This window comes from Calcarisporiella thermophila, assembly GCF_041956535.1.
Source record: "Calcarisporiella thermophila strain CBS 279.70 unplaced genomic scaffold VTP21scaffold_7, whole genome shotgun sequence".
Taxonomy (NCBI): Eukaryota; Fungi; Calcarisporiellomycota; class Calcarisporiellomycetes; order Calcarisporiellales; family Calcarisporiellaceae; genus Calcarisporiella; species Calcarisporiella thermophila.
Genome location: NW_027192197.1, coordinates 318,321 through 339,399, shown reverse-complemented (window position 1 = coordinate 339,399; position 21,079 = coordinate 318,321). Strand labels below are relative to the sequence as shown.

General features: G+C 44.8%; 9 protein-coding genes across 9 annotated transcripts; 2 read left to right on the top strand and 7 right to left on the bottom strand.

Annotated features, from left to right (window-relative positions):
* Window positions 1-224: 224 nt before the first annotated feature.
* On the bottom strand, window positions 225-1,423 carry VTP21DRAFT_10416 (uncharacterized protein; the record flags this gene model as incomplete). The annotated part of the gene is made up of 6 exons (XM_069389750.1): window positions 225-524; window positions 590-736; window positions 805-888; window positions 942-1,023; window positions 1,097-1,200; window positions 1,265-1,423. The coding sequence occupies 6 exons, from the start codon at window positions 1,421-1,423 to the stop codon at window positions 225-227; spliced, it is 876 nt and encodes a 291-aa protein (XP_069253039.1).
* A 226-nt stretch (window positions 1,424-1,649) lies between these two features.
* Window positions 1,650-4,976, bottom strand: VTP21DRAFT_10415 (uncharacterized protein; the record flags this gene model as incomplete). Its single annotated transcript, XM_069389749.1, has 9 exons — window positions 1,650-1,917; window positions 1,988-2,241; window positions 2,302-2,370; window positions 2,431-2,762; window positions 2,827-2,994; window positions 3,081-3,228; window positions 3,293-3,449; window positions 3,509-3,645; window positions 3,708-4,976. 9 exons carry the CDS (start codon window positions 4,974-4,976, stop codon window positions 1,650-1,652), a joined length of 2,802 nt encoding a protein of 933 aa, XP_069253038.1.
* A 180-nt stretch (window positions 4,977-5,156) lies between these two features.
* Window positions 5,157-6,893, top strand: VTP21DRAFT_10414 (uncharacterized protein; the record flags this gene model as incomplete). Its single annotated transcript, XM_069389748.1, has 3 exons — window positions 5,157-6,183; window positions 6,244-6,687; window positions 6,754-6,893. The coding sequence occupies 3 exons, from the start codon at window positions 5,157-5,159 to the stop codon at window positions 6,891-6,893; spliced, it is 1,611 nt and encodes a 536-aa protein (XP_069253037.1).
* A 360-nt stretch (window positions 6,894-7,253) lies between these two features.
* Window positions 7,254-8,711, bottom strand: VTP21DRAFT_10413 (uncharacterized protein; the record flags this gene model as incomplete). Its single annotated transcript, XM_069389747.1, has 4 exons — window positions 7,254-7,556; window positions 7,621-7,974; window positions 8,056-8,257; window positions 8,626-8,711. 4 exons carry the CDS (start codon window positions 8,709-8,711, stop codon window positions 7,254-7,256), a joined length of 945 nt encoding a protein of 314 aa, XP_069253036.1.
* A 980-nt stretch (window positions 8,712-9,691) lies between these two features.
* On the bottom strand, window positions 9,692-11,630 carry VTP21DRAFT_10412 (uncharacterized protein; the record flags this gene model as incomplete). The annotated part of the gene is made up of 4 exons (XM_069389746.1): window positions 9,692-10,071; window positions 10,146-10,721; window positions 10,784-11,168; window positions 11,235-11,630. The coding sequence occupies 4 exons, from the start codon at window positions 11,628-11,630 to the stop codon at window positions 9,692-9,694; spliced, it is 1,737 nt and encodes a 578-aa protein (XP_069253035.1).
* Window positions 11,631-12,658: 1,028 nt separating this feature from the next.
* VTP21DRAFT_10411 (uncharacterized protein) lies at window positions 12,659-13,726 on the bottom strand (the record flags this gene model as incomplete). Its single annotated transcript, XM_069389745.1, has 7 exons — window positions 12,659-12,775; window positions 12,842-12,859; window positions 12,933-12,999; window positions 13,065-13,159; window positions 13,220-13,335; window positions 13,394-13,528; window positions 13,612-13,726. 7 exons carry the CDS (start codon window positions 13,724-13,726, stop codon window positions 12,659-12,661), a joined length of 663 nt encoding a protein of 220 aa, XP_069253034.1.
* A 563-nt stretch (window positions 13,727-14,289) lies between these two features.
* On the bottom strand, window positions 14,290-15,375 carry VTP21DRAFT_10410 (40S ribosomal protein eS4; the record flags this gene model as incomplete). The annotated part of the gene is made up of 4 exons (XM_069389744.1): window positions 14,290-14,964; window positions 15,036-15,064; window positions 15,136-15,211; window positions 15,370-15,375. The coding sequence occupies 4 exons, from the start codon at window positions 15,373-15,375 to the stop codon at window positions 14,290-14,292; spliced, it is 786 nt and encodes a 261-aa protein (XP_069253033.1).
* A 361-nt stretch (window positions 15,376-15,736) lies between these two features.
* On the bottom strand, window positions 15,737-16,298 carry VTP21DRAFT_10409 (uncharacterized protein; the record flags this gene model as incomplete). Its single annotated transcript, XM_069389742.1, has 4 exons — window positions 15,737-15,880; window positions 15,951-16,010; window positions 16,078-16,165; window positions 16,261-16,298. The coding sequence occupies 4 exons, from the start codon at window positions 16,296-16,298 to the stop codon at window positions 15,737-15,739; spliced, it is 330 nt and encodes a 109-aa protein (XP_069253032.1).
* A 185-nt stretch (window positions 16,299-16,483) lies between these two features.
* Window positions 16,484-21,076, top strand: VTP21DRAFT_10408 (uncharacterized protein; the record flags this gene model as incomplete). Its single annotated transcript, XM_069389741.1, has 8 exons — window positions 16,484-17,055; window positions 17,126-17,462; window positions 17,533-18,253; window positions 18,327-18,463; window positions 18,521-18,651; window positions 18,717-18,850; window positions 18,917-19,194; window positions 19,268-21,076. 8 exons carry the CDS (start codon window positions 16,484-16,486, stop codon window positions 21,074-21,076), a joined length of 4,119 nt encoding a protein of 1,372 aa, XP_069253031.1.
* Window positions 21,077-21,079: the final 3 nt, after the last annotated feature.

The window sequence follows — 21,079 nt, the reverse complement described above, 5'->3', positions numbered from 1 at the left end:
TGCACCTCTAAAGATTTATACAACAAAGGTATTTGCGGATCATGTATTTGGTAATGGAAATGACTTCAATCTTTGCAAAAATTGAAAGCAACTCTTTCTGAGAGAGAAAGCCACAGCAATCTACGATAAATTACACACGAGTATTTATTGAAAATATACCGGCAATATCATCAATAAAAATAGAACTGGAAAAAAAGCGAATTGAAGCAAAAAAGATTACAGGCTCAAGGCCTTTTTTTCAATGCTTCGAATCGTCGAGAGAGCTCATCAAAATCGGGAAGCTCATCGTCCTTTCTTGAAGAAGAGGAAGCGGCTAATTTCTTATCTTGATTTCCAGACTGATTTACTGGCAAAATAGGCAAGCCAGGGGGGGGACCTAGCGCAGCCCTTCTTTCAGGTGGTGCAGATGGTGTCCCAGGAAAATTGACATGTTGACGCATTTGTGAATTATTATCAACATTCACACCACCAGGTAAAAGGACAGGCTGCTTTATGGAGTTTGAAGCCTCGAGCTCCGCTTCGAGCTAGTAGATGTTTAACAAGAATATTAATAAGTAGTAATAGAACGGTAATTATGACATGTAACAACCTCTTGTAGCCCGCCATTATCATCATCACTATCAGCATCTACAGAATTTGTTGGCCTCCATTTAACATTGTAAGACTTGGCTATTTCTTCCAAGTATCGGTCGACAAGCGTTGGGTCGGGCACATCAATTCTTAACTTAGCGATTATCTATAATAACCCTCATCGATTAATATTATCTATGGAAGTAGACGGTAATGAACAAATGCAAAATGTACCTTATGATTCACACAATCATTAAGATTCTCCATAGCAGCAAGGGAAAATTCGCGCCCAAACTTTGATACCAGCTGGTCACGCACCTATCGATGAAATTAGATAGAAAGAAGCAGATAATTTCACAAGGATGATCTACCATATTTAGCTCTTTTGCTTCTGAACGTGGAGCTGCATAGATAATAGTGCTAACTGCTTCGGCTATAGAAGGATCACAGTGTCTTAAAGTGTGGAGAAAATAAGAATGGTCCAAGATTACAAATTTCAACAAAATGAATTAGCTTTTCTCCTTACTTCATTTGTTCTAAAAGTCCGAAGCGAGCTAATAGTAATTCGCAACAAAGTTCTAGAATCTCCATCGCTTCTATGTTATAATCTTCACGGATAATATTCTCCACCTATTGATTGCCGATCTGAAGATTAAGAGAGCAAATAATAAAGCAAACTGGTATCCACACATACTCGTATCCTGGCGCTCTCCACCTTGCCATTTTCAAGAAGCTGTGAGACATTTTTGCGGGCCTGCTTGGCAAGAGAGTCTTTTTTTGCCTGTAAAAGACGCAATCGATTCACGGCTAGCTTGAGCTGGACTTTGAGACGCGTGGAATTATAGATCGCCATTTATGCGAATTTCATCTAAGTAGGATTTTTTTTTTTCAAGTATTAGTGACGACTAATTGGGAGAAATTTTCAGGCGGAGTCTAACAAATTATATATTTCTCGGTAAAGGGGTATGTTAATAGATTATGTGAAAGCAATATTGAAAATATGTATATAATTTGAAAACTATATAAAAATAATCTAAAGGATTTTTTTTATTAAGTGTTTCTAACAAGTGTACAAATTCTCATGGAATTCGACTTTTGAAAAGCGTATATCGATCCAAATTATCAAGCGAGAGCTGAATCCGATGCTGGGTGAGTAAATTATCGCGCGGATCATCCAAATAAGAGCGTAGGCTTTGGCGATAATTCTGTTCAGCCTTTTCGACTCCACGCTCCTGTCTTTCTTGCTCACGACGACGATCTAAAGATTCGCGCTCACTTATGCAACCGTAACGCCGGTAGGCATAACCTAGTAAATTAACGCCTACCAAGAGCTTCAACGCAATTAAACTAGAGTAAAAGACTCGTGTTAAAGAGAATAAAACTATCTATGATAATGAGCGTGAAGATAAATAGATACCATGCATAGACAACCGTAAGAAGCAATATCCACACTCCTGCTTCAATAGCTTTCTGACTCCACCAAATGTTACGTATTGGAGACAAGAAATCAAAATTCAAAAGAGCTCTAACTGCTCCTGTAATTCCGCCATGAGCCAGTCCACGCCATATCTCTTCAAAACTGAAGGCAAACGTGGGTATTGGACTGGTGGAGTCTTCGGTCAAACTAACTGATTCAGCACTAAAATAGGTGTGAAGAATTATACGTATGACCTGTAGATGACACAATAATTTAGCATTGCTGTACTGTATTACTCGAATATTGTAAGTTACCAAACAAGCCAAAGGGATAGGAGCAAATCCTATCCTCCTAGAAACAACAGGCGACTGGTCTACAAAAGTCTTATTCCAAAGAAAAAATTTAGTCAACTTTTCCATCAAACCGTGAAAAAGTAGCCTTACCTTCTTTTGATCACCAATACGACCTGGGCTTCCAACTACTAAGTCACGGCAGAGAACATCCATAAATTTCTCATATACCGTAGGCCGAATTTGGTTAAACTTAGTAATGAACGCGTGCTTTAACCAATCTACCAAAATTTCTGACGTTACAACCATTACTATAGGTGTCATCAAAGTTTCGAGGGAGCCCAGGTTGAATTTTGAAGACAGCAGAGGTCGGAAGGCGCTCGGCAAGATAGACATGGAGGAAATGGGAGAACCTGAGAGGTAGACCGTGTTACGAAGAGTGATGATGGCCAGAAAAATTGACTGTTGAAAGCGCTCCACAATATCTGGTATATATTTGAATATGAATAATGAGTAACTTGAAGCAATTTCAACAGGAATAGAGCTTACCACTACAGCTCAGCTGGAAGAGATTCTCTTTCTCAAACTTTTTGAATACAGAACCCTTGATCTCGACGAACTGATTTGAAATGAGCAGCGAGAGCAATGCGTTTGAGAAAGAGTTGATTGCAACGTGCAACGTAATCACCTGGTAAAATAGCACGGTAGTATGTGCCACTAAAAAAAAAAAGGTTAAGGACAAATCTCTTGTAATATTTCAAAGAAATCCATGTAATCGGCCCTTATGATTATTAAAAGGATACACACATAGCCAAATGCTAATATGAAGAAAGTAATAGGCTTTAAGTGTGCATGTGTGGCAGATTCTGAGAGTGGCCCACACAAGGTTGATTCAGAAAATAATGCGTCAAGAATATCTCCTCCAAAAGAAGAGCATAATCGGTCGAAAATCTAATGTATATGCCAGCCATTACTTCGGACGCTCACTTCCACAAACAATGGTATATGGACCTACCTCCAGCACATTAAAGATAACATAAAGTTTAATTACATCTTGACCGCGAATAGAATGATAGGCGAGCGATGGATCGAGGTATCGAAGACACCATAAACAACAGAGGATGAGCAGAAGCCCTTTAAGTAGGTCGCATTTTTGCGAGAATTTAAAGGGGCTTGTATTTAGAGAATGCGTTAATTTAATGGGGTAAATCTGACAATAATTCAGGACTACCTTCGCTCTCGTCCAGGAACAATCCAATCCCAGATATTCTTAATATAGGCCCATAGGGCGATGGCAAAACGTGCTGGCAGAATTGTAAAAGTATAAAGAAAAGAGTCGAGGCAGATAAAATATCCAAAAAATATAAGCTAAAAATATAGTTAGGCAACCATTCCAATGTATGTTTAAAGAAAAAACTTATGGTAATTACCTTGTCAAGTGCCCGTGGCACAGCCATGAAGTTTGTAATTCTTTCGCGCTTTAGTTCTTGGGTTGCATCAAAGTCGGATGCTGTAAGCTCATATCGTAAATAGTCCCATAGAGAGCTTGGCAAGCGACCTACTGCGGGAAGGTCCGAAGCGTTTGTCTGCTTTTCGACTGGGAGCGAAGAAGCTTGCTCAGAAATAGTCGCCGCATTCTCGCGCTTTGCATTTGCATTGGAGTTGAAAATATCGCCACTAGCCAAGACATTATCATCTACTGTACGATGAATCGGCATGGTCGGCTTTTGGGTATCATTCCGATGCATTGCTGTGCTTGATGGAGTTGCCGGTGAGCCAGATGCCATATTTAGGCCAGAAGCAGAAAACTTGAGCGGTCGACCAATCTCTCGCTGCTGGTCAAGCCAAGGACGCTTCTTACTTGGACTTTTTGGAGTCTTAAAGTGTTCAAGTTTATGGGATGATGAATGTGAGAATCCAGGGGTATACAATGCACGTCGTATATCGTCAAGAGCTGATTTTTCTTGCTTATTCTCGTCTTCAGTCTGAGGTTTATGCTCGATATTTTCCTTTACATTTGCGTTGCTGTCTTTTTCCATTGAACTTGATAGAGAGTCTTCCCCTTCCGGAACACTGTTCTGCGACCTATCTACTGAAATTGCGATTCCACTGTCTTGTTTGGACTGATCTGGCGGATTTGGTTTCCCTAAAGACTTGACATCATCCTCTTCCTTTAGGGACCATTCCGCTCCATCGGACAGAGCTACCGCTGACGGACTACTTGGTAGGCTGCGGGTAGAAAATATTGTGGGTGAAGTAGATTGGGATGGAGAGAATACGGGTTTAGCAGTTAGATTTTGAAGAATGCTAGAGGGGGACGTAGGAGGACTGTATATCCTCCTCATTCCACGATATTTTCGACGAATTCGTCTCCCCAATGGTTGATTAGAAGGATTAACCATTGTGGAATCACTGAGACACAATGAGGACGAGATCCTATTCTCATCACCTGGCTCAGCGCTCCCTAGATAATCAAGCAGTGCATAAGTATTATTGCTGATGCTCGGATGGAAATTTATTGGAAGAGATTGCTGTCGCGTGTGGGTACGTGGCTCTGATTCAGCTTCAGACAATGATGTTTTCGCGACATTATGAAAAAGCGATTTTGTTTTGCGCCTTGGCCTAGCCAACTTAAAATCCTCTCCTTGTTTCATAGCGGGTGGATGGGAATAGCCACTCACACCTACTACAGAACTCATTATGATCGGAGGAATAGTACTGCTAGAGAATTTGGCAAATATCCCCAATTATTATGTGGGAAAAACTAAGTTATTACAACAGTCCCATAAAAGCCACATTAGCTCTAATTTTAATGAAATGTATTAATATTGGTATATATTCCCATTATTTCTCATCATAAGTGATCAACACTCAGTTATATGTCACAAAAGCCTAAGCACGCAACGGCTAATGTTGCTGGAGCAGAGGTAGTGCAAACTTTGCCATCGAATGATTTAACTGATGAAAACGCACGCAATATGGAGCCACCCTTAAAAAAGAAGGAGCTCTATGGGTGGTATGCATATGCGTTCGCCTCAGAGGTCTACGTAGTTGTTTCCCTTACGACTTTTATTCCCGTGCTCCTGGAGCAGCTTGCCTCTGAGAATGGGGTGCTACTTCCTGACAAGCAGAAACCCTGCAGAGATGCCAAAATTTCCGATGGCAGATGTGTCTTACAAATTGGTTGGTGGTGGACTGATACTGCATCCTTCAGCCTATACATATTCGCGTTCAGTGTGTTACTTCAAGCGATAACTGTTATCAGCATGAGCGGTGCGGCAGACCATGGAGGCTGGCGCAAATCGTTGCTGTTGGGATTCGCATGGGCTGGAAGCATTACCACCATGTGCTTTATCTTTGTTACAAATCATATGCTACTGTTTGCAGGACTTCTCGCAATAGTAAGCAATGTATGCTTTGGTGCTAGTGTTGTGTGCGCAAATGGTTTCTTACCTCTTCTCGCCCGCAATCATCCGGAAGTCCGAGAACTCGGAGAGCGTTCAGCTTTATTACCCACACAAAAGCGAGTGGAGGAAATCAAGGAACGCGTGTCCACGCGAATATCGGCGACAGGAATGGCCATTGGCTACCTTGGCGGCTTCATTCTTCTATTTGTATGCATATTGGTTGCCTATGCGTTCAACTCATCCACCTTTAGCCTGAAACTAGGAATCTTTCTGTCGGGTTTGTGGTGGTTTTGCTTTACTCTTATTCCTGCAATATACCTCAAAAGCCGCCCTGGTCCACCACTTCCCCAAGAAGAGCTGCTCAGTAGTGGATGTATTCGCCATCACTCAGTGGCATATGTGGTCTACTCTTGGAGGAAGTTGGCCAAGACTGTTATGCATGCGAGAGGATTGAGCAATGCCTTCTGGTTCTTGATCGCATGGTTCTTACTATCAGATGGTAATTAAAATTACTGTGAGTTGACTCTGGTTCCATTCGCTAAATGAACCGATTCTATAGGATATACGACTATCACTTCCACTGCTATCCTGTTTGCCAAAACTACGCTCCACGTTCCCAATGCTAGCTTGGTAGTCATTGCATTTCTCTCCCCGAGCTCTGCATTTGCAGGTTCACTTATCTGGCCCAGGATCCAAAAGATTCTCGGACTCAGTGTGAAGCATACCATCATTATGCTCCTCTCATTCCTCGTCGTTGTGCCATTGTATGGCTGTTTGGATTTGATACCCTGGTTCCATGAATTTGGCCCGTTAACTACCGTGAGGGAGATATACATTTTGGCTGTATATTTTGGTTCATTGTTGGGGGCGCTGCAAGGATATTGCCGGACACTATTTGGGGAAATAATACCAAAAGGTCGTGAAGTAGAGTTTTACGCTCTTTATGCGGTCACAGACAAAGGCAGCTCTTGGCTTGGACCATTCTTGGTGGGAGCAATTACAGGTGAGCTCTACCTTAGCTGAGATTTTACTCACGGGAAACTTGACCATTATGTTTTTTTTTTTCTAGATCGAACCCATAATATTCGTAACGGATTTGTTATTATTCTCGTCCTCCTACTGCTTCCAATTCCGATTCTCTTGCGGGGAGTCGATGTGGAAAAGGGGAGAGAGGAATCCAGAAATGAAGCAGCTGACCCAACCAACTAAATTTGGTTGCAATTCATGATTTCCCCTGCTTTTTGTATTTATTTCTTGTACGAATAAACTTGAGAGTTACTTTCTATATATATTTCGATATTTATATTTATTTCGAAACGTTCCGTATCAAAGCATCAGATGAAATAAAGTAAATATTATTAAATAAGAGAGAATTTTCTTTAGCAATATAAATAATGGTGGGATATGTAATATTCTAATAAAAAAAAAATATGTGTAGCGATGTAAACTACATGTCTATTTCCCACGAATATCTATGTCAAATCAATCCATTTACAAAAGAATACGAAAAATTGGAAGAAAAACCTGCCTAACCTATATAAGAGCCAAAAAAATATGAAATCGAGGAGTCTAGTTGCTCTTTTTTGTGTCTTGGGCCTCGCGCTCCTTCTTCTGCCTAGATCGATAGGCTCTGTATTTCTTATCAGTACCCATCATGGCATCCCACCAGCGGAAAGAGGTGGAGTAATTGTTGACGAATGCCATGTGATGGTAGTCATGGTGCTCGGCACCACTCCAGAAGGGTAGGAAGTGACGAAGGCTCCAAGGAAAGTCATAGCCAGAGTGGGCATCAATTGCCTGAAGCAGACGCAGAGTGATCCAGATATAAACGGTGATAATATGGAGATTCCCGGTTGCCATCACCCAGAGAAGCTAAACCCCGTTGTAGAGATGAATAGGATGAAGAGAAAAACAGATTTAATGTGTAACAACTTACCGGACCACCGATGGTGCCCGTACCCAAGATGAGCACCTCGACTGGATGAGCATACTCAGCGCAGAGGCCGAAAGGAGCTGCGTATTCGTGGTGCTGTTTATGGATATGCTTGTAAAAAGGGCCGTAGTGAAGAAGACGATGGAACCAGTAATGGAAGGTGTCTTCGAATACAAAGAAAAAGGCAATTTGCATAGCCATTGTCTGCCAGTGTGGGAATGGCACCTGGGTGATTTGCATGCCGAAAAGGGTCGCGGTGGGATGGAAAAGCGAGATGAGCGGAAGCTCAACAAAGAAATGGCCAAAGAGCACACCCTTGAAGCATTTCCACTGAATTTCGGGAGTGTTGGGTTTATCCTACGAAGGAGTAAGTGTAGGTTAGGATATTGAAGATATTGGAGCCAAAGTCATATTTTGGGTAATAAATAGATAACATGCCTGCTGAAGTTTGTACTTCTTGAAAGAAGGAATGTAGTCAGCAATCATGAATGGAATGCACCGCCCAAAGTAGACTAATTCATGAAGCACAAATGACAAAACCCCAGTGACTAGGGCTTCGTTCCGGCCCGCATACAAATTCGACCATATTTGCTCAGCGAAATTGAGGTTGCCGTCTGGAATTACCGTGCTGTTGAACGCCCTAGAAACAAAACATAAGAGATATAAGATGAATACGCTTCACTATAGACGCGAAATACAGCCACATTTAAACATACATTATTTACAATTGGCTTTGGAGGGACAAGAATTGGGAAGGTATATTCGGGGCCGAAATCAAAAGCTATAGGCATTTATACAAATCAACAAAAATCACCATACACGAATCCCACCAATCGTTGCGCGCCGACCTCGAAATTATCTCGAGTATACAAAAATGAAATAGCAATGCGGGAAACCGTTGGAAGTTGAAAACGGTAGAGTTGCTTGAAATTTGATTGCACGCCATTTGATACACGCCATTGCTCGCTTTGTTGCAAATGAACTGGAAAGGTGAAGGCCCAAGTTCACCAGAATGGATGCAGAGGGTTGCCAGAACTGATCTCGAAGCTAAAATCTTCACACTGACAGTTAGCCATAGCAAGGCTCGGTTCCATGCTATGGACGTATGCAAACTGGAAATAATCAAGCAAGATCTAGCGAGTACTAGGCCATCGGTAACTTGCTCTATGTTAGAGAGCAATACTGGGGGTAAGGATTCTCTATACACAACAGTGCAAAGCCTGGCAGCCAAAGATAGGCTCATATATTTGTAATACGAGAACTCGACTTTGCAACCTTAATAGCGATAAGCTCCTACCCGACTAGTCGGGTCTGACTTGCATGCACAAGCCACGCCTTCAAGCGCAGCATGCAGCCTCATTTACCACAATGGTTCAGAAATAAGTATTTAGAGCGAATTGAGCCGTGGTGTTATAGTGAAGTTTTATGAAGTGATTAGAGCTCCTTTGAAATGAGCATTATGCCAAAGTCGTATATATATGTGGCTTGGCTGCACCTTTCTTTAACACGCTGTTAACAAGATGGAACTATATTCATCAACTTTGGACACGAGGGAATATTTAGATAGCCATTATAATGAAAGAACATCAATCACCCCAACTTGAGCATGACCTTTGATTGCTACAAGGGAGAGAAGGTTGGTGCGTCAAAGCAAATAGATATGGGATCCCAACAGTGAGCGCCAATGGGGGTGTATAGTTAGGTTTACTCGCTGCAAAGCGCTAATCAAATATCCTCCAGATTAGAACTTTTCAAAACATTTCGCTGCTACACCATCCTAACTGTACTAGTGTGAATTTGGCATTGATATCCTCATTTTTTATTTCCTGAATTTTTAAAAACTTGTTATGCGAAAGCCAAATAAACGAATCATTTGTGCATCTCGACGCATGCATTCGACACACTTTCATGAAACCGCTCATATTGTGATGCAAATCTAGCAATATACTAGCAATTTTATTAATCGCAAAAAGAGAATGACCAACGGGAGAAAAATAATGATTAAGGTTAAGAAGAGAAAAAGTAGGAGGCCTGCTAAAATGGGATAAAATAAGAACCGTTCGCTACCAAAATACTACTTGAGTAACACGTCGTGCTGTGGCTTGACTTTCTCCCATACTTCTGGGAATGCACCTTCTGCATTGTATTTTTTGCGACACTGGCGGTAGAGGGTATGATCGAACATCTGCTCAAACTCTTCGCGGGTCTGGAAGGTATCAGCGTACATGAACTGGAATCCACCGCAGCTGCGAGCAAAAGCTTCCATCTTGCGCACGGCGTTGGGGGCATCGAAAGGCTTCTTTTCTTTCACGGCACGAGGGATACCATAGGCTCCAAGATCGAAGTACATCTCCTGAGGAGGCTGAGTTCCCTTGATAGGGTTCTTGGGATTGTAAACCATTCCTTGGTATGGCTCGTGCGAGAAAATGCGAACCGGATAAACAAGAAGTGGGTCTAAACAAAGTAGACACATGATTAGCATAAGAAATTCAGTACGAGGCCTCAGTTGCATTCTTTTCTTTACTTACACAAGCAGAAGATGTCCTCGAACAGATAAATACTCTCCTTCATTAATGACATAGGAATAGTGATGTCTTGAACCACGTGTTTGTAAAGGAGCTCTTGGCGCACCTCGGGAGTCCAAGTCGCCTTGAGCAACGAAATCTTAGGGGCACCCAGCCATCCAACGAACCAGCGATACCACCAAGTGTTGCCGTATGGAACTAAATCCTCGAGCTCCCAGAAGATACTGCGAGTGTGGCGGTGGAACCAGTGTCGCAACGGGATATACTCATCACCAGGGCCAGTTTCCAAGAATTTCTCCACGTGCTTGTAGTACCACGGCTTGAACCAAAGATTAACGCGGTTGATCTTCTTGGCTTCCTCGCCACGGGGCTTATCGGAAAAGTTGCCGGTGAAAATGACTGAGGTTTCCTTGGAGTAGATGGTGGCTTCAACGAATTGAGGGGGGTTTGGCTTCGTAGTGAGCTCCAACATCTTGGATTGGAGTTCATCAACCGTGTGGCACGGGATATAGTTCACGTGCATATAGGGCTTGCAGGGGATGATTTTGAGTTCGGCGGCGACCAGGAAACCGAGGGTACCTAGAACACAAAAATAGCGTAAGTGCGGTCTTGCACAGCAACTCTATGATTAGGATGCTTACCATGGCTCCAGGGGAGAGCGTTGTAGAGATCGACGTTCTCGGTGCGTGTGGCACGAACAAGGCTTCCATCTCCAAGCACGACTTCAAAGGCCTCGCAAGTCTCGTGAAGGAAACCGTAAATGTGCGAATTATTTTCGATGCCAATTCCCATCAAGAGACCACCAACAGTAAGATCCTCCATCTCAACAGTCACTGCGAGGGTCCAGCCAATGCGTGTCAGATGGTCGGTGAGCTGACCCATGTTCACATAGGGCTCCACTCGGACAATCTGCCGTTCCGTGTCCACATCGAGAATATCATGCAAATTGATCGAAATCTGGCTGCAGTCTTTCTTGAATGTAGAGAGTCGCGTGGACATTGAGGCCCATACTGGACGAGCAGTGCACTATTGTAGCAATAAAGGTCATTCACAACTCTTCTTCAAGCGCTTGTAGAGAATGTGTATGTTTACCATTGGTTTCTTGCGACCATCGAGATTCCAGCGCTTCACTTGTGCCTGAATATCGCGAACACGCTGGTCGTGCAGTGCGGGAGCTGATAGGAACAACCAGACATACCAACTGCGCACGCGCATGTACAGGTCATAGACAAAACTAACGGGAATGGCAACAAACACGACAACAAGGTCGCGACGCTCAGTGAAAAATTCTTTAAGCCATGGGTACGCGGGGGTATGGGAAAATGCAACGAAGAAGGGGGTGAGAACGATCACCAAGAGGCGCAAGAGCGCAGCGATTAGCTTTCGTACGGGATAGAGAGAGAACCAGAGCAATGTTAAGCCTAAGGAGAGTGTGTTGTGCACCTGTTTAAGCATAGACTGCCTCACAGCTGCGGTAGAGGTTGCCATCCTTTTATTGGTATCAGAAGATAAAAGAAGGCGCGTGAGAGATATTATTGAAAATATATAGAAGGGAGCTAACGTTAAAAAAGAGAGGGAAAAAAAAAGTTGTAGGAAAAACAATTAACGAATTTTTATAGCTCTCCGGTGGCGCTTGTGCATCTCTTAGTAAAAGCGTCGAGATTAGTCAACTATCAAGATGTGAATTTCTACCCCGCGACGGCTGCCGGCGTAAATCTTTTCGCCGAATACGCGCGGATTCGAATAAAAAGGGATCCCTTAGACACGCTAGAATTAGCCGGGCCCAAGAGCACCAGCGAATGCGGACTTATATGGGAAATTAGAACGCGCGAGCATTTATCGTTGACTCACAGAGCTTCTGAGTTTCTTGCTCTTCAATCATGATCTCATTCGAGTGGGATTGAACTTAAATCACACTCGGGCGATTACGTCAATGCCGCGCTCTCGCCAACCGGTTGAATTAAATCAATAGGGAACAAGATTACATTCCCCGCCAATTGACTTCCATCAAATATCGTACAACCGTTACAGCTTCAAAAGAATCATATTGGAGCTACTCCAGGGGCTTCTCATTCCGCTCTCGACTAGCTCTATTTCCTAGGTCAATTTCGGAGCAACATCTGCTAGATACATCTTCCAAGACATTTCTCCCAGTTCTCCGGTAGCCCCTCTAATCCAATGCCGTCAAATACTGCTCAATACTACTTACCATTCTCTCCTATCTTCAAGCAGTTCGGTATTCAGTAGGACCAATGTACCGATTGACGCGCTGTCGCGGTGGATCCGCGAGAATGTTTAAAAAAGCGTCAAGATTTTGTTGTTGCTTCCTCTTCTTTCAAGGGAACAACACGGTAATCTAGAAGAGACCTTGAGGATAGAGTTTTGCCATTTTGAGAATACCAGAGCAAAAAAAGTAATTCAATAGAAACAATAGATCAATTCTGACATTAAAGATCGCACTACAAATATAGGTGATCCCGGACTACAAACTATACAAGTAATTGAAAAGGAAAAATTTAACGGTTCATCACCACAAGTTCCAAGAATTGCTCATAGTTGATCTGTATCCATCCACTTGCGTTCACGTCAAACCGACGGAAAGCATCCGTCAGCGTTTTTACTGTGACGCATGCCTAAACAGAACAAGGCGACTTCATAATCAGTCCGAGTGACTAACACATGATAATCGTGTAACATACCTGCAAAAAAAGATCAAACTACACACACGCATAGACCGCTGTATTAGTTATTCAGTTCTGGAAACAAACAACCCAAATTCTTTCAGCCTACCGTAATATCCTGCGTGCCGTACTTATCGTATTTTTTGATCAATAACCGAATGAAGTTGTCTGAGAGGCTGCGAGAGAAGTGTAAACCATTAAGGGAGTGGTCACATCATAGTTACCCTGGGCGCATTCTTACTTGTAACCAAACGAACGTAGTGCGGTCTTGAGCTCTTGAAAGTTGATTGTACCACTTCCATCCTGATCAAATGTTTGGAAACAGCGCTTCCATTCCTGTATGGAATATAGGTAAATTGCACTATTCTAGTTTGGCTGACCTTAGCTGACATTCACCTCAATATAGCGCCATAAGCCCGCAAATTCTTGGTAGTTAATGGTTCCTGAATTGTCGACATCGAACATATTGATCATCATTCGACACGTTTCAATGTTGAAGGGGCTCCAATCACCTGCAATGAAATGAAAGTCAAAATATGATCGAACGGCCAGATCTCGCAAAAGCAATACCGTTGATTAGAGCGCGCTGAAGCTCCTCCACCGTCAGAAACCCACTATTGTCCGTGTCCACCGCTTTAAACCAATGCCAAAGTTGTGGATCTACGTTCGGAGGTGGTTGTTGCCCCGCTGGTGGTGGGGGCCGGCCTGAAGTATCAATTTTAATGGGTTCCACGTTAGCGAAGAATTCTTTCCCACAATGGAAACAGCTTTCTGGGATCATATACTACCATATGGCTGCTGAGGATAACCTCCTCCATAGAATTGTTGTGGGGGAGGATAAGCACCGTAATTGCCTTGTTGAGGGGGCACTGTGGTTTGCCCATATGGAGGTCGTCCGTACATATTATTAGAATCTGCTCTAGTGTATATGGTAAACCTAAAAGATAAAAATGAAAGGATGGTTTCCAAAACCCGAGTGCAAAATCCTCCAAGCCAGCGTGGCTTGGCATTAAGTGGGCTGTCAAACATTTCACTCCTTGGTGAGACGAGCCTCTCGGTGGTTTTGGGTGGGGAAATTAGTTCAAGTAGGGCATAGGTGGTGGTGGAATAAAGGAATAATACCTCCTGTACGCAAAGAGAGGAGCAATGCAAATTCCTCAGAAATTTGAACTGAATTGAGAAACTCTTGACTCCACTTGCCAACCACCCAATATCTTTGAATGGAGAGGCCTACTCTGCAGTTCAGGGATCACTCTTGTAGGAGTTGTCTAAAAAAATCCCCATTGCATCGAAAACTGCAATGACTACAGGAATTAGCAGTGGGAATTGAAATCAATGAGGAGAGTATCCTTTATTATTCAAAGGTTACAGAAAACAAAAAACAAAAAAGTAGTTTCGGCAAGAGATGAAAGAATCAGTCCTAAAGGTTAGGATCTAATGCTAGCCTCTCTTGTGATTTTGAGTATTTAGTGGGAAGCCTGTGCGCGGCGGCGATCGCGCTCTTCGGCAATCGTAAGCTTAACACCCTTGCCCTTGGGAAGCGAGATCCAGGGCTTGTTGCCTTGGCCAATAACAAACACGTTCGACAGACGGGTGGCGAATTGACGGTCGAGCGAGTCCTTGATATGGACGATATCAAAACCACCAATGTGACGCTCACGGTGGGTGATCACACCAACACGGCCCATGTTACGTCCGCCAGTGATCATGCACACGTTGCCAACCTCGAAGTGGACAAAGTCGGTAATCTTACCGGTCTCCAAGTCAAGACGAACGGTGTCGTTGACGTTGATGAGAGGATCGGGATAGCGGATAGTACGGCCATCATGGGTGACAATGTATGGGATGCCCTTGGCGCCGAGCTGCACGCGCTTGACACGGCAAAGCTTGTACGAGGCTTCCTCAGCAGTGATACGATGAACAGTGAAACGACCCTTGACATCATAGATGAGACGGAAGTGTTCACCGGTCTTCTCGATCGTGATCACATCCATGAATCCAGCGGGGTAGGTGGAGTCAGTGCGCACCTTTCCGTCGACCTTGACAAGACGCTGCATCAGAATGCTTTGCACTTCCTTGCCATTGAGGGCATACTTCAAGCGATTGCGCAGGAAGATAATCAGAGGAAGACATTCACGGAGCTACAAAGAATCGCAAAAATTAGTAAGGGGAGGCGAGAGGAGAATGCAAAATGGTAGTGATCTGTATTTACCTTGTGGGGGCCAGCAGATGGACGGGGAGCTGCATCGAAGAAAAAAAATCGATTGAAAATTAACCACCATCCATTGTAACAAAAAAAAAAGAGATTTTACCATAGCACCCTGTCAATTTATCAAGCATCCAGTGCTTGGGAGCGGCAAGTCGCTTCAAATGCTTACGAGGACCACGCTAATAGAGAAAACCAACATTATATTTCAATTAATCACGCATCCAGATTCTCATTCAGCAAGCTTAGACTTCAATCATCCATCCATCCGTCTCTCATCTCCTTGTATAATTGCCTTCATCCATCATCCAACATTCATAGAACTGAAATCTCAACCTACCACCATATTGACTTGACGATGGGAAAGAGAGAGAACTTTTCTTCGCTAGAAGCTTGAGGTTTTCTCTATTCGAAATTCGATTTGAAAAATTCGTTACGTCAAAATTTCAGATATATGAAACTCGAAGAAATTCCCTCTCTCTTCTCTTCCTCCCAGGGTCGTTCTTTGAGGCATCCTTAGCTCTCTACAACAGCGCTACATTAGTGAGATGGGTTTTCAGTGGCCCGCCAAGCCTTTTTTTTATTTAAAAAATTCCAAATTTATGCGAATAGTACTAAATTACAATAAGGGGAGGGGGGGAGGGAGGGAGGGAGAAAGAGAGAGAAAATAGAAAAACCAGCCTAGGTACTGCACCCTCACAGCGCTTCTACTGTTCGCCAGGTTTCTTTGCGTTGCATGCTACAATCTTTACTCGGTCTGCCTCGACACTATCCTGCTCGAATTTAAAGTTGGCGTTTTCAATAATAAAAGTCCACACGTCGTCGAGAAAGCGATAGGTATGGAGGTGACCCTATATTGGTTAAAAATGGGCCGTCAATCCATCACAAACTAAAAATAATCCTTGAAAAATGTATGCATACTTTGATTGTCGCTCTATTTTTCACCTTAGCGTTGAGAGCCTCTGCAATGCTCTTGTCAAACTGAATGGTAGAGGTTACATAGCATAAATTTGAAAAATATTACAAAAAAGACAATAGATGTATTTACTTGATCTACGACGCGCTTTGCCAACTGTGGATTGATGTGACCAGAGGCGACCAATTCATCTAGTGAGTCGATCAAGGCTACACCAAGCCTGAGAAGGGAAAGAGCAATCAAATGTCGTAGATTATAATTTTAATGATTTCATCAAAAATATTATTCCAGATGCTTAGGGGATCAACTACTTACGTGCTTCTGCGGTAATGAAGATAATTGTCGCTGCTCATATTTTTAAACTAGTCTAAACATCCCCTCTCTTTATAGGTGAGGGAATGGATCAAGAATAAAAGATAAAGACCTCTGTAATCCTGGCTCATAAGATAACTTGGAAACAGTCACAATTAACTAAAGTCGAAAAGATTACGGGACACAATAGTTTGTTCAAATTTCTGAATAGGCCCGATCTTAGACGATGGGCAGAGAAAATGAGTCAGGCGACTCCAGTACAAATCAAACCGCCGATCCTCAATCCAGAGAGGTACCAGACACCACCTCCGCTCAAGTAACTGCTGACCAGCACGCCGATGAACAGGTGCAAGCAGAAGAGAATGCCGCCCCTACCAATCCACCCGTTCGCCCCGCAAGTATTCTGAGCGAAAGCTCGGATAAAGTGCGCAAGCAATTTGATTCTGATTCTTCTGATTCCGATGAGGCGGACTATAGTGAGTTCCAAGTGCGCATAGAAGACTCACCTGTAATGCGAATGACCACTATGCTGGAGAGTGAAGATTACGCGTTAATTGAGATTGAGGGGGGCGAAGCAAATGTTAAATGTTATACCGGAGGAGAACCTGTAGAAGAGCTGCTACCTGCTTGGGGAAGAGAACTTGCTGCCGCCTCTTCTTCTTCCTCCTCCTCTTCCTCCTCCTCCACTTCCTCCGATGATTCTTCTGGTCATTCGGAGGGAGAAGATGAGCACGACGATTCTAGCTCAGATTCTAGCCATCATGGAACAAGGGGATTATCGAGCGAAGAAGCCTTACAGTACGTGCTATTCAAATACAGATTACCTCAGATAGCTCTCATGGTAACTTCTGCGCATACTCTTTTATAGAAAACTGGTTGAGGCAGCACAGGCGCTCATCGATGAAGAACGTAAACATTCATCTCAAAACATTCATCTGCTTGCCTATGTGATGCATCCGGTTTCGCTTCTCAACCTTGCCATCATTTTCATTTTGCTTGCATATTATATCTTCGGCTATTTGAATAGCTCACCATATCAACTAAGGCTAACCGGTGCTCTTGTCGAATCCCTACTAATACTCCTGGTTTTTATATGGAACGGCTACCTCTACCAGCGTGAAATGCGTCTGGGATCAAGGGAAATTACCGACCGAGCCCAGAGCATAATAAAGAGTTTGAAAATAAGTGGAGTAGACGCCGTGCAGGTAAACCAATCTATTCCGTTTTCCTGCGGAAGGATCTTTTGTATTAAGCAACAAGCCCATGGTATGTCAGGATATCCGCATTCCGATCGTCTCCTCAGTCAGCTCGGCCAAAGTGATTCGGGATGGACTGTGCCGCGTCTTGCCCACCACCCTATTGGTGGAGGGAGACACGGTTGAACTGCACTATGGTGACCATGCGCCCTGTCGTATGCAGTTTATTCCGACCGTAGATATCGACGAGGATGAACAGGATAAACCCTATATCCTTGAAGCTCAGCAGCCCTTTCGCACCACTCTTTTTGGAGACCCACCCCCCCGCTGGATCATGGAAGAGTATGTTCACAGTCGGGGCCGCTTCCGATTTCTTGTGCTTGAAACACCAATCGAAAAATGCCTCCGTGCAGCCATTACTCTCACGCGCCCAGCCTCCGTTGTGCAGAATTCAGCCAAGGTGATGCAAGACTTGGTATACGGCAAGCTCATATGGATTGCTCTCGCCATTGCGGTTCTTGTTGGCTTGCTGCGATTTCTGCTTAATGATTACCCGAAGCATCACGATCCCCACCAGGCCTTTGACCTGCTAGCTCTACTTCCAGTGCTTACAATATTGCCTCTGCTTCCGCTTTCCTTACCCACCCTTTGGATGGTCGCACGCAGTGCAGGGAATGCCGTGGTATTGGTTCTATTTGATGCACTGGAGGCGTCCAAAACGGCATACGAAGAAGATGAAGACGTGGACGAGTTTGATAATGAGGCTCCTCCACCTACTAAAAATGTGGAGTTAACTTTAGGTATGTCAGGATGCACGCCGTTATTTTTAACCGTGTGCTCGTTTTGCTAACTCGGAGCCCATTTTCTTTGCAGGGGCCGTATTGCGAAAGGTGTGGTCGCTATTGACCAAATGGGATCACGTCTCGTTGACCCGCTCGACGAATCTCTTCGAGTCCTTGGCTACCGTCACCGTGATATGTTGTATCGACAGAGAGGGAACCATTTCAAACGTAGGTCCAATCTCAAATCACCCTCTTCACACGGCTCGTTCTGATCTTTTAATATAGCCTTTTCCGAGCGTTGAGCAGCTATTATTTCTTGACGGGCAAGAGGACATTACAGCCTTGGATATCGTTGAAGATGCCCGACAGCCACCTGGAATCCGCTTCGAAGATGAAGACTGGAATCAACATTTACCGTTTGTTTTATTTTGTTTATTCCTGACATTTTCCTTATATCAATATTGATGGAATATTTGTATAGCTCCCTGAAGCCGATTGGACTCAATTTGCTATTGAATACGAGCTGTGGAGTGACGCATGGACGACGGCGTACTGAACACCATAAACGCCAGTCTGGGCTGCATGTCCACGGCCGAACCAAACCTGCAAGACAAGGTCAGACCAGACCACATGCCCTCCTATCCAAAAAGAATTGACGATTGTTTATCATTCTCTTTACAGCTTGTCTATGCAGCATCGGTCGGGCAATTGGCTTTGTTGATCGAGCATTGTCTTCGTTCAAACGCCGAAAAGAGATCTACACTTTCGCTCCATACCACGATTCTCTCCAATATCGCATCCCCTTCTACCACTACGAGATCCCTAGCATGCTGTCGTCTATCTTTGAGGAGCCTGGGGCCCACGGCTACCATCTTCTCTCAGATGGACATCTGGAAATTATCCTGGATTTTTGCACAGACTATTGGGATGGAGCCGGAGTGAAGCAGCTGTCTGCAACGGTAATCGACCTCACCACCTTGCATTGAGAAGCGCTTTTAGAACACTCTTGATTAATTAATATGTCTCGGATAGGTGGAGAAAAAGATCTACGATTTTTACCAGAATGCCGTCGTCAACGATCTCCAGATTGTCGCGTACTCCTACCGCCCCATCAGCTCCAACAAATCGCGCATCCCATTTTTGGATCGCACCGAGGATGGAGGGTTTGCATTCGTTGTAATGCCATATGCGCCGCCGCCCACCGGGGACGCGATTGAAGATTTAACCAACGTAGAGCCATCCCCGAGTGACCCCAAATTAGTATCGAACGATTCCAATGGTGGCACCGATGAAACGGATGCCTCTCTCGCCTACACTAGCCAGAAGTTGATCCCCCGCACCCGCCCGCGTCATCCCCCGTGGTGGGTTGAAGGCGATAATGAGAACGATGTCTCAAGCGATTCCGAGATGAGCCAGCAGGACTTCTATCGAAATGTCATCCGCAATCAGGTGTTTTTGGGTCTGGCATCCCTAGCCCATGAGCCCAAGACGGACGTGTGCGACTTTATCGAGGATTTACGCATGGCCGGAATCCGGTTTGTCTATTTCTCGCGAACGGCGGAGCGTGAGAGCAAGGCATACGCCGAACGCCTGGGCCTCGAAACCGACTGGAACAGCTGCATACTGCTCTCCTCTGCCAACGACGAAGAATGTGGAAGCGGCTACCTACAGGAGCATGATATCAAAGCGAAACTCCCCCGTGGCATCGAGAATATCCGCCCCCACCTGGAGGAGGTGGACGATATTCCACTCCATGTGTCGCTCTTCGCCGAGTGTACACCGGAGGCCACCCAGGAGATGATTCGTGTGTTCCAGGAGTATGGGGAGGTAGTGTGCTGCATCGGGAGTGCGCTCAATGCCGCCAATACGCCGTCGTTCGCAATGGCGGACGTCAGCGTTGCCGTGGAGCCCGCACGGACTCGCGCCGTGTCGAAAGGCAGGCTTCGTCTCGATGGAATCCAACCACCCCTCGTGCTCGGGGCGGCGCTGGTCGGCCTCCCCTGCGGGCTCTTCATGCAATACGAGACGAGCGTATTTGCGCTCTCGCAGATCATCCGCGAAGCCCGGCGTCTCCTCACCAATCTGCGCCAAGCATTTATCTTTCTGGTTGGCGCCTCCTTCTCCCTCTCGGCAGTCTACCTGGTTGCAGACTGCCTCCTTTTCCCGCCCCTACTGACCGGCTACCAGATGTTGTGGTATATGTTTGTGATTCTGCCGCTACTTGGCTGCTCCTTCCTGTTCACGCCCCACGAGGCCGACATTATGTCGCAAATGCCAAACAAAAACGATGAGCACCTTAAGGATCGCTGGCGCTTCGTCACCTACTGGGCGCTGCGCTTCGTCCCGGCCATGGCCATGAGTGTGGTGGTGTACGGCCTGGTCCTCTCCGAGATTGGCCCGCCCTACAGGCTGTCCATCTTTGGCGATATCGGCTGGACAAGTTGGTTGCACTGGGGCGAACAAGAGCAGCTCGCGGTTCTGTTCAGCCAAAACTGCGCACTTGTTGTGATCGTGTGGTACTCGGTGTGCCTCTCGGGCACGTTCCTGAATCGCACGCTCCCGCTGTGGGAATTCCCCCCCTATCGTAATCGCGCGTGGATTGTAGCCAACGTCACTTGTTTGTGCTTGCAATTTGTGTTCTGCGCGGTGTCTCTTCAGGGGCTACCGTTTTCGTTTGCGGGGCTGTCGTGGTATATCTATGTCCTGGCGTTCTTGTGGCCGCTCGTGTTCCTCCCAGTGCAGCACTTTGTCAAAATGCATGATCGCAAGGAGTGGATTCGGTTCCAAAAGCGGAGCAAGCTGATTTTCAACACGAAGCTGGGAATGCACTCGCCATTATAGAGG